The sequence below is a fragment of the Danio rerio genome, chromosome 15, assembly GCF_052040795.2.
Source record: "Danio rerio strain M-AB ecotype USA chromosome 15, GRCz13ab, whole genome shotgun sequence".
NCBI classification, from domain to species: Eukaryota; Metazoa; Chordata; class Actinopteri; order Cypriniformes; family Danionidae; genus Danio; species Danio rerio.
Genome location: NC_141035.1, coordinates 42,787,922 through 42,805,828, shown reverse-complemented (window position 1 = coordinate 42,805,828; position 17,907 = coordinate 42,787,922). Strand labels below are relative to the sequence as shown.

The 17,907-nt window shown below is 33.7% G+C and overlaps 2 protein-coding genes across 4 annotated transcripts; both read left to right on the top strand.

Annotated features, from left to right (window-relative positions):
- The first annotated feature begins 3,725 nt into the window (after positions 1-3,725).
- rps5 (ribosomal protein S5) lies at positions 3,726-10,493 on the top strand. Of its 3 annotated transcripts, XM_087282375.1 has the most exons (7): positions 3,726-4,238; positions 4,289-4,648; positions 4,751-5,579; positions 7,789-7,998; positions 8,135-8,263; positions 10,172-10,270; positions 10,373-10,493. In XM_087282375.1, exons 3-7 carry the CDS (start codon positions 5,433-5,435, stop codon positions 10,439-10,441), a joined length of 654 nt encoding a protein of 217 aa, XP_087138501.1. In that variant the 5' UTR covers positions 3,726-4,238; positions 4,289-4,648; positions 4,751-5,432; the 3' UTR covers positions 10,442-10,493.
- Positions 10,494-12,316: 1,823 nt separating this feature from the next.
- Positions 12,317-17,634, top strand: lypc (ly6 domain containing, pigment cell). Its single transcript, NM_001386300.2, is given in 3 exon segments — positions 12,317-12,598; positions 13,928-14,047; positions 16,901-17,634. Coding segments are annotated over 3 exon segments (381 nt in total). The 5' UTR covers positions 12,317-12,546; the 3' UTR covers positions 17,110-17,634.
- Positions 17,635-17,907: the final 273 nt, after the last annotated feature.

The following is a 17,907-nucleotide window of genomic DNA, read 5'->3' as shown; positions in this document are numbered from 1 at the left end:
ACAGTTAAAACATTACAGTTGCCATAGTTTCTATTTTAAACTATAGTAAACTAAAGTTTGAAACTATAGTTTAAAATAGACGATGAGTGGGCCTCGCTGCTCCCATCCACCATAACCCTTGCAGCGGGGTCCCACTACCGGCCTCCCGTGTTTCGCTGAGGGTCCTCAGGGCTTGTTTGTTCCCTGCCTAGGGCTCAAAAGCGCCTCGCCCCAGGGAGTGCTCGAGTAAACCGTGCGCCAGGCCGTGCCACTACAACACAGACGGGCCCGAGTGAAGCTTCACGAAGCGGACTTCGTGAGATTGGCGTGGCTCCACTCGTACCGTCGGTATTGAACTCACCTTGGTCAAGTACAAACAGCAACACCGAGCGAACTGACCACACTGAGAGAACCGACGAGCTTTATAGGAGAGCGGATGCAAATGTTTACAATGCGACGTCACTGCTGTGAGTCTCGTTGTCAAGGTGAGCGCTGGAGAGCACACCTGATTGGAGCACACAGGCACGGGAATTTCCGTCTCGGCTGTGGACAAAAACATATTAAATATATTGAATATATATTTTTACATTGTTGGTGCTGTGTAATATTCTGGGATGCAGTAGAATATGGAGACAGATTAATATAATTAAAGACAGATGCGGGACATTAGAAAAGAAAGTGAGCCCGGCTAGAACACACTGCTCTCTGACCAGTGACTGACAAACTCCTAGTGGTGGTGGTAAGCTTCTTATTACCCAAGAACGCCATCTAGCGGTCATATAACCTAATAGCATGTTACTTGCTACTAACCACAAGCCATGGCCAAATGGTCCAGCATTTGTCCTTTTAATTTTATATAATTTAATATTATATGATATATTTTTTATATAATTAGTATAATATATTCATATTCAATATATATTACCGTCACACCTGTGTTTATGAGGCTGTTTGCTCACTTCATTCGTTTTATTCTGATCAGATATCAGATCGTTCAAACCATTTCAGAAGGTGATCTGGGATGCATTCCAGATGAAACTGGACAGGTCTAATCTTTTTATAGACAAAATTAATATAAACAAAATAAATTATGACCTGAAGAAAATCTGACCTGCGCCTAAAACACCTGTAGGTGCGCTTTTACAGCCAAAATTCTACTAAAACATGTTCACTATAAGCATAAAACATGTTCTAACCTTTCAGGCCTTTAGCCGGGGGGTTCAGAAGACCCACCCCTCACTGAAAAAGGTCCAGAATTTGTCTCATACATGAGCTCATTTGTCCTATTTTGACTGCCATGCCATCATAAATAATGAAAATAATCCACTGAAAAAGGTTTTAAGATCAAACGGAGTCCTCTGTCGGCTGTTGCTTCGGTGGGACTATAATCTAATGTAAGAAAAGTATTCGATCTTATTATTTATTTTTTTTTAAAGAAAAATGAGCACTAAAAAGATGTGAAGCACCAGAAGCGGACCATATTAAATTCATTTAAATATATTTTGGCTATTGTTGATATCTGGGAATTTTCAAATGTACTTTTTTTCCCAAAGAGACTAGAAAATTCTGAAGAATTTATAATAACAATAATAATAATAATAATAATAATAATAATAATAATAATAATAATTATTATTATTATTATTATTATTATTATTACTATGTTTTAATTATTATTTTTTTATTGAAATGGCCATATTGTGACTGAGGACAGTTGAATGTGCTGGCCAGTTTGTTTTTTGTTTAATAATTTTTTTTTTCAGTTTTTTTTTTTACTTTAAAATTTTAACAGATTGCTATTTTTTCCTAATGATATATGATGTAATAAATTTGTATTTTAAAAAATGTGTCTTGTTTAAATTTTTTTATTATGATATTTTATTATGACATAATAATAAATTATTATTTTATTTTTTATTGCTATTTTTCAGGAAATATTTTTAGTATATCAAAAAGTGTTATGATGACATCTGACTAGTTATTCCAGCAAAAAAAATCACTAAAATGCAGAATTTAAATCTCATAGGTAAATAGAAACTGAGGCGTATAACTGCAAAAAGGTCCACTTTTTGAGAAAAAAAGAACCACCCCTTTCACCAGGCTGCCTACGGGCCTGTATCACATACAGAATAAATAACATACACCATAGACACACACATATATTATGTCAAAACAAATTTTAATTTGGAAGCGATTAATATTTGCCCAGCACTAACTTTAATATTTAATGTGAGCACCGTTTACTAACTCCTGTTTACACTGATTTTCTGAAAAATAAGAGTAACAGATGCGTTAAAACGAGGACACAGAAGAAAAAGTATGACTCGAAAATATGTACAGATGCATAAGGATTTCAAATATCAGTAGGGAAAAGGATTAGTGACGAAGTCTCGGTATATACAGGAGAAATGATTGCACTTTTATTAGCAATACAATGGGTAGATGAGATAAGACCTTTGAAATCAGTCATCTGTTCAGACTCAAGTTCTTCACTGGCAAGTTTACGATATAGTAATTCAGAAAGTAGACCAGACATTTTATTATAAATAATGCAAGCAGAACTCAAATGATGGGAATAACTGTAATATTTTATGCATATTGGTGTTCAAGGAAATTGCAGATAAGGAAGCAAAACAAGCTGTTAAAAATAATGAAGTCAGTCTGTAAGTATAGTGCTACCCTACAAAGGTTTTTTTTTTAACAAAAGTTTATTTCTGAAGATTTTGATGTAAATTTCTCCTGTGATCACCAAACTGAAGATCTGTCTCATCTGTTTTGGAATGAATATTTTGGAAAAATGCATTAGGTATATTTAGTGGTATAATTCCTGATGTTATGTTAAAATATGAAAATGTTATTTTAGGATATAATCATCAAAATGAACATCCAGATGCTTTTTTATTTAATCTTATTATATTTTTGGCCAAATATTTTATACACAAGTGTAAATTTTGTAAGCATAAACCTTTCTTTCAGATTTTTCTTGAAGATCTAAATATTTATATGTCTTTGATGTCCGAATGTACTAACAAAAAAGCTGTAAATCTGTTTGAAAGATACATTTCTGTTTTGATCCCTGGCATGTAACTTAATGTAAATGTTTCAGTTTGTTGAAAAAAAAAAAGAGTGAAGTCAAGAGTATTATTAAGAAAAGAATGAAGGAAAGGTGGCAAAAACAATGGGATGATGAAAAAAGGGCCGGTGGTTTTACAAAATTCAAAAGAAAGTAGGAGAAATGAGAAGTGTAGGAAAAAACAGGAGAGAAGAGATAATAATATCTAGGATGAGATTTGGACACACAAAATTAAATAGTACACTTTTAAAATGGGTAAACATGGTCCAGGACAATGTGAGTTTTGTGGACAAGAAGAGACGGTAAAACATGTTATATAGTACACTGCATGAAGTATGAAGACGAAAGGAGAGAACTTGGTAAGAATTTAGAAGAGATAAGAGTTGAATTCTAATTAGATGATGTTCTACAAAATAACTCAGGAAATACATGTTTTACCTGTTTATTGCAATAGCTAAAAAAATCTCATTTATGGGAGAGGATTTAATCAAAGAAAGCGGTAGGTGAGGGTTAAGTCATAGTGATCCATACTCCATACCAGTTGGTGGCGGAAATACACAATTTTGTTGTTTGTCAATCGCCATTGAATTGAAGAAGAAGAAGAAGAAGAAGGCACGACTCGGAAGTGCATTGAGCGGAAGTGGTTTTTTTCTCGCTCCTCGTGTCGCTCTTCCTTTCCGCCTGCTCGAGTGCGCCATTCACACACACGCTGCGAAGGTAACGCTAGAAAACATGTTTTAAAGCTTTTATATCTCTGTTTCCCTCACCAAAGTATACGAAAACGGCTGTTAACAACCTTATTTGCGTGTTTTAACCTTAATATCGCAAATATGTGTGGTCAAAATGATGAGTTTGAGCGTCTTTATAAGCCGTCCATGAGCCGCTGTCTTTCCCGAAGAAGACCAAGAGCGAACCCGCATGCCTGAGTGCAGACAGCTTGTTTGTTTTGTATTATTTTTTAGGTATTAGTTAACTTGTATGCATATTTTTGGTTTTCTGCTTGAATTTGAATGTACCAAATAAATAAATTGTTGGCTTGTAGTAATGTGTCATAGACATCAGATTGTGATGTATTTTAATCTCCCTCCATGTAAATTGTGCTTCGTTCATAATAGACTTTAAGTTTTGCTGAACATTTATATTAAGGTTACCGCTAATATGTAAAGCGATTAAGACAGTCTTGATAGTGTAGCTTCTGTTCGGATTATTAAATGTGATCCTGAAACATTCACTAAGCCTTATGTTTCATGTTGCAAAATGTTTTTGGGAAAGCCAAAAATACGTTGTATGGGTCAATATAATGTGATTAATTTATGCTTCAAGAGTTCAAATTAAAAGTTTAGGCATTTAGCAAAGTTCTTTTCCTGAATCAATCTAAACTGAATAGTTAGTAATGTGTTGCTCAAAATAGGATTTTGACAACTTTAAAGGTGATTTTTCTCTCTCTATTTTCAAATCCTCTGATTCAAGATTTTCAAGTTGTTGTAAATGCTCTCCTATTTTAACAAATTACATGAATGGAAAGCATTTTTCTAAATATAAATCTGCATTTCCAAATATGAAAACCAAATATGACTACTTTCGTGATCTATTGAGGTAAAGTTGCATTTATATATTCGCACATTTGTTCAGTATCTTATTTTCTCCTTAATAATAATTCCAGGAAAGAGCTAATTCTAAATGGGGAATTCATATTAGCAGCCAGTGACTATAAAAGTATTGTTTACAGTCTATCCAATAATGCTAATGTTGTTTTAAAGTCTTACACTCAGTACATGCGATTTCAGACTGAATATCCGATTTAGAATGCTAAGCATTATAGGGACCGCTTTACAATTTGTCAATAAACATATGAGCGAATATAAACCCAACTCTACCTCAATTTGATCAGTGACAACTTGTGACATGCTCCATATATTGTATAGTGAAATCATATTAGCAGCCAATGACTGAGTACAAATTAAGCACAGTCTGCTAAATAATTCTAATGTTGTTTTGAAGTCATACTTGCATGTGAATTTAAACTGAATATTCAAAGTACTTTGGTTATCAATTAATAGAGGAAAGTTGGTTTTAAATTGAGACATTCGTTCAGTGATTACTTGTGGCATGCTCCCTTTATTGTTTATCATGGCACTTTGAAGATTTAGTCTGAAATCACATGCAACTATGACTTCAAAACAACATTAGCACTGTTTATTTGACTGTGAGCTATGTTGTACTTTAATAGTTATTGGCTGCTAATATTATTTCTCTATGTAGAATTTGCAAAAGATACTTAACTGAAATTATATTATTGAGAAAGTCTGAATGGGTGAGTATATTAACTTTATCTCAATTCGTGAATTATGGTCACGGATGTTTGTGAGGGCTTGTGTTAATGTCTTCTTACAGAAATATTCTTTATTTTCCTCTAAAGATGGCTGAAGATTGGGAGGCTGCACCAGCTGTTGCTGAAACACCAGAGATCAAACTCTTTGGCAAGTGGAGCACAGATGATGTACAGATCAATGACATCTCCCTGCAGGTATGGTGGACAAATGTGATATGAAGTTTTGTCAAGTTTGATTAGGTGTGATAAGTTTGAAAATCACCTTTTAAAGTACAATTTGTTGAACACTTAGATGAGATATTTATGCATTAAGACTTTAATCCTTAAAAATAAGTCAAACTGTTTTAGATTTTTCTCATGCATTTATTGTTGTTTATGTCCTTATTGTTTTGAACCTGTTTATTATAGATAAGTGTTTAAACTTAGAGTTATTTCTCTAAACAGTTAACTCTGTTGTCAGTTTCATCTGTTTTTGCCTTGAAATACTCTTGTTGCTGATATGGAAATAAACTCAAAATAGTCTCATGCACACTTATTGCATTTTATAATATTAAAAACACAATCGTTTTTTATATACAAATTGTATTTTATGCAAGTCAATGAAGATACTGGATAACCTGTTTGTTTTAGTATTGTTTGAGATTAAGGCTGGGCGATAAAGGCAAAAAATCATATCCTGGTATTTTTAGGAGGAATGACGGTATCTGATATCTACGCGGTAGTTTCCCAGAAATGGTTACTTGAGTTAAAGCCTTTATTAAACTTTTTTTTTTAGCAAAATATAATTCAAACACGGGCTTCCCTCCCTGCTTACAAATAAACAGTTGCACAAAAATAACAGCTGCACAAAATCTTTGATAAATAAAGCACAGTACAGGTTTTTCTCCTGCTGAAAACTGTTGCACAACATTTTAAATTATAAACAAATTGTTTGATAGTGTTTTTTTCATGCTTAACACTATACAGAGTGTTCTTTATGTGCATAAAACAAAATAAACAGAACCAAAGAAAACAGCTACATTGTCAGAGCAAAAAAGAAACACTTAAATAGTAACACTACAAAAAATATTGTAGGATAGAAAAGAACCACAATAAATGTAAATACGAAACAGTATTTTTTGTCACATACAGTGTTATAAGTAATCCTGTATGCCAACAGTTGTGTGATTTATAAACAACAATTAAATCAGCTGTATATGTGCTTTTATTTACACATTTACATGTATGTATTGTGCACAATTATTAAACAGTGCACATATGGATGATATCGAAAGAGAAGTCTTTCAATCCATTTAAAAAACCCGACACATTTTCTTTTGATTTGACTAAACTTGTGTTACTAGTAAATATTAAATAAGTAGATGAAAATGAGCAGACTAAAGATATGAGAAGTAACGAAATAGTTTGAGTACTGTGATGAAATGCTGGTTAAGCATATAAATGTAAACAGTCATTATAACAGAGCAGAATGCAGATCTAGATGTGTTATAGCGTAAATGTAAAGAAGAGACCATCGTGTAATAGATACTGAACTTATAATCAGTGAATATGAGGTTTCACTTTCAAAATGCGGTATAAATTCCTTCCATTTTAGCGATTTAATTCTTCTGAACACATTCAGGTGCTGCTTTTCAATGTGACAAGGCTTCTATGTTCGTTCTTGCTGTTATTTGCGGATGAAATGATCAATGAAAGGTTTCTGATAAATCGATGTGACATCTGCAGGCTCTGTGTGACGTGTGTGCAGGCGAGTCAGATTTATCCGGGAGTCAGATTTCGATATAACACCGGCACTGCGTGTTCCTCCATGTCGAGTCAGTCATGGGTCGTTCTTGAACGATTCGTTCATTTTGAACAAATCTTTTGTAAGACTCATGGAGTGAATCATTCTTTTGCGCATGCGCACATTTGTGCAGTTGGAGCTCGCGTGCTCCCTTGGAGTGGTCTGTTTCATGCAAAATGCGCACCTGTGGCCTCACCATATCAATATGAACGATATTGGATAATACCGCATCGTGTTGGGGAATTATATCAATATATAGCCCAGCCCTATTTGAGATTATTTTAAATGATTAGCTTTGGATAAATGCATTACGCTGACTGACAAAGCATGATCAAATGTCCTACATTATAACAGTCATCTAAATTAAAAATATGAATAGATTACAGAACAAACAGGGTCGGTGTAATTGGGTTTGTCAAAAAAAAAATAAAAAAGTAAAATCTTTACAAAGCAAATCCTAGATGTCTACACTTATTCATATTAAAACATTTTGGATGCTTAAAAGTAACTAAATTATCAATTGTAGAGTGTAGGAAATAAATGTGGGTCGTTGATCATGTTGATGAGTTTATAGTCTGTAGAAATTTGTGCATAACTCTACATCGGTCTCTCTTTTAATAGGATTACATTGCCGTGAAGGAGAAATACGCCAAATACCTCCCTCATTCCAGCGGCAGATACGCAGCCAAGCGTTTCCGTAAGGCTCAGTGTCCCATTGTGGAGCGCGTCACTAACTCCATGATGATGCACGGACGCAACAACGGCAAGAAACTGCTGACCGTTCGCATCGTCAAGCACGCTTTTGAGATCATCCACCTGCTCACTGGCGAGGTAAGAGATTTACTGTGGTAGAGTTTACATAATTGATGCTGTGTATAATGGCGTTATAAATGTTTTGTGGATTGAAAGTTTTGGAACTTTTTTTCTGTAATGTTTTATATCTTAACCATTTGTTTTTCCCTTTCAGAATCCTCTGCAGATTCTGGTAAACGCCATCATCAACAGTGGCCCTCGTGAGGACTCCACCCGTATCGGACGTGCTGGAACCGTGAGGAGACAGGCTGTTGATGTGTCCCCCCTGCGCAGAGTCAACCAGGTGCAATATTTATTTGATTATTTTTCTTTTTCTAAATCTTGTAGTGTTCTTTAGCACTGTAAAAATGCAGCGTTCCACACAATTAATTGATGTTTTCACAATACAAATCAATTATCTTAACTATTAATATTAAATGGGTTTCCCAGTGTTGGGTTGCACCTTAAAGGGCGTCCGCTGCGTAAAACATATGCTAGATCAGTTGGCAGCTCATTCTGATGTGGCGACCCCTGATTAATAAAGGGACTAAGCCGAGAAGAAAATGAATGAATAATAAATGCCTTGAACATAAAACAATTAAGTTGTCTAAAAAAGCTCAAGAATAGTTTCAGCTTGTTTTAAATCATTTGAACAAGCAGGATTTTTTCTTGAATGAAGTGGAGGTTTAAATAAAGAGACAAAAAAGGTTTAAATAGCTAAAGTTTAATATTCCAAATCTTATGTTAGGTGTACTAGTTCTACATTTACTGTAAGATCTGAATGTGTTATTCAAAAGCATTGTAAACCTAAATTCATTGTGTTGACCATTGGTGGCTGTGTTTTTCTTTTATTTATTTAGGAGTTACTGTGTTTTGGGGAAATGCAGCAGTAAAGTAATTTTCATTAAAGGGTTTTTGTTTGCAAATTTTTGTTACATTGTGAATTTGGAGGCTTTTGGTAACCTAGCAAAAAGTAGTTAAGCAATTTTATTAAAGTCAGCCTAAGAAAATATACTACTCAGAGGAGTTGTGTCTGTTACTGCGCCAGACAAACAAGCAAAGCTAAATTTTTAATTAGCAAAAAAAATTAGCTTTCAAGTGGTTTAAAGCTGTTTGAAGAAACCAATTTCAACTTTTCAGTATTTGGTCACTTTAAAATGTTCCCTCAACGAGGATTGTGTTAACTTACATGAACTAAGATTGAGCAATACTTGTATAGCATTTATTATTCATTGTTCAACATTTTCTGATGCATTATTACAATTTAATGTTGTGTTTGTCAAATGCACTGAGGTAACAAGAACTACTGACGGTTATTAATTAATGTTAATAAAGATGAATAAATGCTGTCATGTATATTTCATTGTTTATGTTAGTAAGTGGGCATGGGACAATAACTGCTCTTGGGTATACAGCCATTTGGGAAAGTCAAGGTTTTAAAACCGCCAATATTTTCGGCTATATCGTCCCTATGGTAAATATAAGACTTATTTACTTTTTTTAGGACTACAGTATCTCTAGTAAAAAAGATGCCAAAAATGCTTTTAAAATTGTAAAGAAATCTGTGTTTTAAAAACTAATGAAGACAGAAGCAGAAGTCAATAAATAATTTGAATGATTTTGCTTGACATGTTTAGTGTTCCCAAGTATTTTAAATGTTTTCAAAAGAAAATATATTGTGTTCAAAGGTGAAAAAAAAGTTTAGTTTTTTACCCAGACATTTAAAAAAAAAAAAAATTTAGAGCAATAATCGCAATACTGCGAAACCATGATCTTTTTATCCAAGGTTATCATACCGTCAGAATCATATACTGGCCCTTGCCTAGTAGTAAGTACATTGAATCTAATTGTAAAATATTACTAAGTGGTTTACATTTTTCGATTAAGTGTTTGCTTAGAATAATGGAAAGTTGGAATTGTAGAAGCCTATAAACTTGCAACTGCATAAAAGTGCTGATTTCTGAGAAAGTCATCAAAATGTACTTGCATTATAAATTTTGGGAGCATATGAAATCAAAACCTACCAAAAAAACAACAACACTGTCATATGTGACATGCAGACTGTCAGTTGTTTGCAATTCTGACTTGTTGTTCTATATTGTGAGGAACAAGTCAAATCTGTGAGTAAGTGGTGAATCACAGTTAAAAATTTCCCCCTGACAGAAACAAGTTTAGTGTGAAAGAGGTGGCTTATTGTGTGTTGTGTTTTCAGGCCATCTGGCTGCTCTGCACTGGTGCAAGAGAAGCTGCTTTCAGGAACATCAAGACCATCGCAGAGTGTCTTGCTGACGAGCTCATCAACGCTGCCAAGGTGAGAGAGAGATCATCTGATTGGAGCTTTTCACTCTTAACACATTTATTCATTTATTTATTTATTTGGTTTCTGTTGTAACGTTCTCTCTGTTTATTGCAGGGTTCCTCCAACTCTTACGCCATCAAGAAGAAAGATGAGCTGGAGAGAGTGGCCAAGTCTAACCGCTAATCTCCATTTTGTATAAAATCGGATTACATTAAAAGAGGAAGAGTTAAACCTATTTCTGTCTTCTGGTTTTTATTGTAATTAAGGCAGTGCTTATGTGAGTTACTGTAGATCAACATAAGGTTTATTTCAGAAGATCCTAAGTGCTATGAAGTGTTTAACTGCAGGGTTAAAGTTCATCCAAAACTCAATATTGTTATTTGCTTATCCACCTGTCGTAAACCTGTTTGAGCTTTTTTTTCCTCTGCTGAACACACAAGGTGCTTCGAGAAATGCTAAAAACTTGTAACCAATGGCTTTTCTAGTTTTTTCTACTTAAGTCAATGGTTAGTTATCTTAGTTTTAAAAATGGCTTATTTTATGCACAAAAGAAACTCATTAGGTTTTAAACCACTTTAGGGTGACTAAATGAAGCATAAACTCCTTGTAGGTTAATCAGCTGCTAGCATAAAACCGGTTCCCTCGATAAAATCCTGATAAATTTTCCCATATAGGCTTTTCCAAGAAGCTCTGTGTCCCATCATTGGTTATTACACTTGCACGTTTTGTTCAGCCGGATAATCCTAACGAAAATACAACTTTTAGCACTTTTGTATCTTTAATACAAATGCAAGAACTGAAAGGCTAACAGTAGGATATAAACGGACTACAGTTCCTTCAGGACGTTGCCTGTGACATCAGCACTAACCGGCTACAGATTTACTTGTCAAACATATTTTTTAGAAATATGGTCTATGTCAAAGATTTAATTGGGGTTTATTATATTAAAATACACTATGTTATAAACAAATAAATACGCAAAAACGAATCTGTATAGACCTACGTGCCTCAATACTATCTAAAGAGACTTGCTGCACTGGTAAGCTGCATCTTCATACAATCATTTAATAAATAAAAAAAATGATCATCAAATTAAACTACCTTGACGGTCTTTACAAGTGAAGGTATTATGTACACACATTATGATGTCACAATTAGAAATGCTACAAACTATAAAACACTATTCATGAAAATGCTTAAATAACCGACAAATCCAAATGCTCAATGCAATAACCGATTTAAATACATCAAGAGTGTGATGTAACTGTGTTTTATGTCGTAAAATAAAACATGAAAGTATCGAGTTTGTGTTTGCCACAAACCTTATTTAAGCCTTTTAACCGAAATCCCATTCAAAAACCCATTGATTTTGGGACGAGGGATGTGAAACTGCTAAAATGCTAACTTCTGTGTTATTGCATACAAATTATTGTCATAGTTCCTGTGCTCTATTCATGGTTCTCAAACTCAATTCCTGGAGGGCTGCAGCTCTGCACAATTTTGCTCCAACTCTGATCAAGCACAACTGATCCAAAGCGTCTCAAACACCTTGATTGTTTGGATCAGCTGTGTTTGATTAGGGTTGGAGCGAAATTGCAAGGCTGCCGCCCTTCAGGATTCGAGTTTGAGACGCATGCATTAATTTAATATTCACTGAATGCTGTGCAGTACATTTTTAGCTGTCGTGTTATCCAAATATGGCAGCATGAAGCCTGGATATGTTTTTCTTTTTTAAATGTTACTGCTTATATGCTTTTTCTGGCATGAGAAAATCCAGCAAGTAGTTAACAATTTTTTTTTCCTGAAACCTGTCACAAGACCCCAAGTCATTTGACGTTCCATCCTCTGCCCGGCACGTCTCTCATTAGCCAAACATTTTTTTTCAAATTAAATTACTGCTGCTCTTCTAGTCTTGCCAGGTGACCGATTTTACGCTTATTAATCATGAAACCTTTTATAACACGCACAAAGGTAAGCCAGCCTTTTTTAAATGTCTATAATAAATATAACTTGTTCCTCTCTGCATTATTTAATAAAACAGTAATTGGACATTCAGAAACCTAAGCCAATGGATTTTGTCCTCGGAGTAGTAGCAATAAACTGCTGAAGCCTGACTTTGATTATGGTTCAGGGTGGAGACATTTTGATGTTTATTAGGAAGGGTTAGAGGAACCGATGATGAGCTACACCTTACATCTGACCTGAAGACAAGACCGCTCGTGATCGGATGTGCAAATCGGAGTATTCTGACATTGTAAATTGTTTTAGACCAAGAAACACAATAGAAAATGGCTTATGTTTTGAGATGCATTCTCTTCCTTTATCTTCTACCATCAGTGGGTAAGTAAAACAACAACAAAAAGGACAACATTGTCATTGTATTTTTTTGTTATAGAAGTTTTTCTTGTACAAATTGAGTATGAAATATAAGTGAAGTGCAATTCAGGAAAATTCCCAGTTATGTATGCACAAATGTGCATAGATATGAGATGTTTGTGAAGTCAAAAGTATAATGAATGCAGAAAATTACAATTGGGTGTTTAAAAATAGGGTTATTCCACAAAATAACTTCAATGGTATTTGTCTCAAAATTAACTATTAGTATGTGAATAAAAATAAACCTTTTTGGTATTTCAATCAATTGTCACTTTATGCCTTAAATAATTTTTTTTTTTTATGTAAAACAAATTGCAAGATCCTGTGGAAAAATTAATTTATTTTTTATTGTTACTGTTGTCTCTTTTCATTAATTATTTTTGTTAACATTTCTTAAGGGGATGCATTAAACAAACCTCTAAGTGTGATACACCTTGCATACTTATGAAGCATTTTACAGAAGTAGATAAAGCTAATAGAAATGTGAACACCTGATTGTCTAAAACTAACTTGAGCTTTGCAGCTAAACTTCCCGCGAACAGAGATGGGTTGAAACTGAACAGAATATTTGCAGTTGAGAGGTCTTATGCTTTAATGTTGTGCAGAGAATTCGAAGAAAGAGGATGTTTTTTTTCTTCACTCTCCTATTGGTGAAGTTTTTTTCCCCTCTCTGCTGTCGCCACTGGCTTGCATGGTTCAGGATCTGAAAAGCTACTCTTCAATGAATTTGCTCTTCAGTGTTTGGACTCTCAATAATGACTTCAAACCACACTGAACTGAGCTAAACTGAACTGAACTTAAACACTAAACTGAACTACCCTGATCCAGTTACTATAACCATTTATGGGAGGCTGCTTTGACACAATCTACATTGTAAAAGCGCTACAAATAAAGTTGAATTGAATTGATGTATGTATGTATGGGTGTGGCCAATGGAGCACTGGAGAATGATTGACAAGTGACTATTTCCACCAAGCTCCACCTGTTAATATCAGCTGTGTATAAATTTGAATCAGGAAATGCAGGGGGGTTGCATATAAATAAATTACTATTTTGACGTTAAAGAAAACCCTCTGCTCACCTTGTTTTTAGAAGATGCATAAAATTGATTATATATTCCAACAAATCAAAAGTCAAATTCAGAATTTTGTAATGTCATTTTTTTTTCATATGTACATAACCTTTATTAGCTAATGAAATTTTGATTTAATGTGTTTATAGTATGTGTGTGCATATATTTTATTATTTACTTTCTATATTTATGTATATGTTCTGTTATTCTGCCCCTTACAGTTCCTCTATTGTGTTATACCTGTGTTTTTCCTTCAATCTCACCACTGGACTGCCTCAAGTTCCCCACTAAATGTTCACTGGGCCAAGTCTGTCTCTCCAGCAAAGCTGTTGCCCGGCGAGGTGTGTAAATATCCTTAATACCTTTAAAACCTTGACCAATGATTGTCATATTCCTGGCTTTTTGTTTTTTAAAGCAGTCAAATCTTTAAGTTCATGTGATCATGAGGAGTTGAAGAGTAGTTTTATTATGTATTGTATTATATTCTTAAGATGTCACTGTATACACAAAAAAAAAAATCGTATTTTGTGATTCAGATTTTTCCTTTTATTTGCACATTTGAATTGCATTATGGGACTTTTATCTCTGCTCAGTCGACTTTTGATGTTGAAAATTGAATGTGCAATTTAACGGTAACTTTTATTGACATTTTAGTAGTTTAAACAATATATTGTATTATATATAGAGTACTGAGATGGTAAAATAACAGGGAAAAGTACTGGCTGTTTGTTGCCTGGTTTTTGTACCATAATTTGCAATACCAACTCGGACAATATATCACATAAATCACAAAAGTATCTTTTTCTAACTTTTCAACACTGAAAGTTTTAGGAGGAAAGGTCAAGGTACAATTATGCTATTCTAAAGCACAAATACATAAACATTAATGACAAAACATGAATAACAAAATATATATTTTTAATGTTCAAGTTTTTTTAATGTAAAGAGATACCCCAGCAAGCATTTTTTTTTGTTTAAAAAGATGTCTAAACATTATCTTGGCTAAAACAAAGCACAATTTGGGCTGTCAGTGAAAATCTAATAGACGTCTATTAGATTTTCACTGACAGCCCATGTTTAGCCAATCTGTCTACATTTAGATGTCCAGTTGATGTCTATTAACAATATTGTTTGCTGTGACAATTTACAGTAGCTGTTCGACTTTTGTTTACTGCAATTTCTCCAAATTAAATTCACTAATCAGGGTAAGAAAGCTAAAAACAATTCCTCATGATAATACCAGAGCAACACATCACTTTACATGATACATTATACTCAATCCTTTTAGACCAAAAGCCAACAAATGTACATTTTTGATTATTTATGTCATTGTCTTCACAATGAATATATGTTTAACAATGTTAAAGTTGTCATTGAAAGAAAGAAATATTATTAAAGAAGTGTATTCAACTAGAGTTTTAAAGGTTTTGACACATTAAAATATGTCGCTAAGAAATAATTACATTTGATTTTTATCTTTTTTTGTACAAACCGACCAGGCCATTAAAAATGATCAGTAGTGTTTACACTTTATAACTCTGAAAAATTAAATTCAGAATAGTCTTAAAAGACTCCAAGGCCCCGTTTACACTAATATGTTTTAGCTTTAAAACGACGTTTTTGAATGAAAATGGTCTGTCCACACTGGCATTTTAGTTAGCGTTTCTGAACAACTCCCTGTCCACACCATACCGCTGAAAACGCATCACATGATCGCACTGTAGTGTATGGGCACTTCTGAGCTCCAAGCAGTCAGTGGGTACTTTTAAGATCATCTCACCAGATGAGAGCTGTGCACGTCCGACTGTTCATCAAGGATCTACCGCTGGATCTAATCTTACCATAGTTGTTAAATGCAGTTCCTTATATCATTTCTTTACATTTTTATTTTATTGTTAAGTTAGTGAAACAACGTAGGGTAATGCGAATGAGGTTATAAAGTACACTGTAATATTTGAAGATTTACCTGAAATGTCCTCGGGAGTTTCTTTTTCATATCAAACTTGCAAAGTCTGAATTTACAGGGAGAAGATGCAAGACTGAACTGTTTGTAGGCTACTTAATATTGATGAAAAAGCCTCAATCAGACAGGCCGATGTTTTTAGCCATGCCTCCAGTTTCAGATGTCTCACTTTTCCTCCATCCACACTAACACAGAGCAGCAACGTTTTAAAATGAAAACAGACACTTCAGCGTTTTCAAAAAGCTTAGTTTTAGGAGCTCGAAAACTCCAGTGTAATGTAAACGGAGGGCGTAACTAGCAAAATTTATGCATTTTTGCATTTTGTAAACAGGCCTTAGAAAGCTTTAAAAAGTCTTACATTTGACTTTATTAAACCTGCAGAAACCCTGCTTTTTCACTAAACAGTACATTGATAATCCTTTATTACACTGCTAACAATTTCCTGTAGAATCTACAGTAACTTACTAGCAGCAGTTCACTAGTAACTTACTGTAAATTAATTACAGCAAGAATACCATTACAGCACCATTTATCTTGCTGTATATGCATTTACAGTATTGTATATCTTCACTGTAAAATATACAGTACACTGTAAAAAGTGAAAACTGAAACAAATTACTTTGACTTGTTACAATTAAATGAATTAAGTTTGAAAAACCTAATTCACGACAATCTTCAGTAGTAAATTAAGTTAGTTCTTTTAGGTGTAACAAGTAATTTATCTTTAATAGCGGACAATATATTTGCACTTGCCACAAAACATAAAAGTATTATTATTAATGTATTAATGTGAGAAGGAAATTGTGTACTGTAATAAAAGTACTATTACTATTATTATTATATTACCATGGGAAATGATTTGTACTGTGTGTACTGTTCTGTTCTTGTTCTCTTAAATAAAGTATTAAAACATGCTACACCTAAAAGAACTAGCTTAATGTATTAGTGAAGGTCAAACTTCATTCATTTAATTGTAACAAGTGGAAGTAATTTGTTTGTTTTCACTTTTTACAGTGTAATTTTCACAATGCAACTTTAAAATCCAGTAGCTTACTGCATTACTGTCCTACAGTAAAATACATATTAGTTAAATACTGTGTCATTTACAAAACAACAGTGTACAGCAGGTAAAAGTGTACTTCTGGTGCAAATTATTATCAATTAATAAAAAGTTTGACTTGAACAATGTTCTTTATATTGTTTATCTATTTATTTCTTTTTTTTCAAACAGGGGATTTGGAGATACATTTTTATGAAAAGAGTTGTGCTCTTCCAGCTCTGTGTGGATTAACAGGAGAGAAGTTCATCCAGGGCTTAAACTTCACCTTTCGCAGTGACTGCTGTGATACTCTACTGTGCAACCACAGCACAGCTAATTCTGCGTTCGTCTGGCCCAGCATTCTGCTCTCACTGCTTTTCACATTGTTTTATTCACAGTAAGCATGATTAAAGGACTCAAATTGAAAATAAACAAGGCGGAATTAACAACCACAAAACCTTTGGGGGGAAATGTTAATTAAAATAAGACTGCTTTGTAGGCTAAATTAATCAGTGCATTCATATTCTGCTGAGAGATTAAAGGGACAGTTTACCCCAAAATAAATAAATAAATAAAATAATCATTCTCAAGTGGTTCCAAACCACTCTTTTTTGTTGAACACACACACACAAATATTTTTTTTTAAAATGATGAAAAACTGTAACCCTTTTACTTTTTTAGTAGGAAAGTCATGGAAGTCAATGACTAACATTTTTTTCAAACTCTCTTCTTTTATTAACAAAAGAAAGATACTTAAAATTTTAATCAAGTAAACAAGTATTGGGTGAACTATTCCTTTAAGAGAATACAAGAACGCGCATGTATCTTTATTTCAAGTTTCTAACAAGACTGTTTCTATCAGCATTGCTTTCTTTATATATGGATAAATTTAACTGAAAATAAAAACATTTTGGTGTGTCTAATCTCGTTTGCTTTAGAAGTTATTGCATTTTTGGGGAGGGGATAAAAATATATTCACATATAACCTAATATACACTTAGTTAATATTGTTGAAAATAATAAATGCACATATATTTATGTATAGACCATTTCAATAGTGGTCCATGAACAGTTTCTGCGTGTCTTAAAACTTTTTAAGAACTGTAACAAGAGGTAATTCAGTCATAACTAGGCCCACATGGAATCTGCGCGCGCAGAATTCCGCAGATTTTCCGCATATTTTCCGCATATTTTCCACA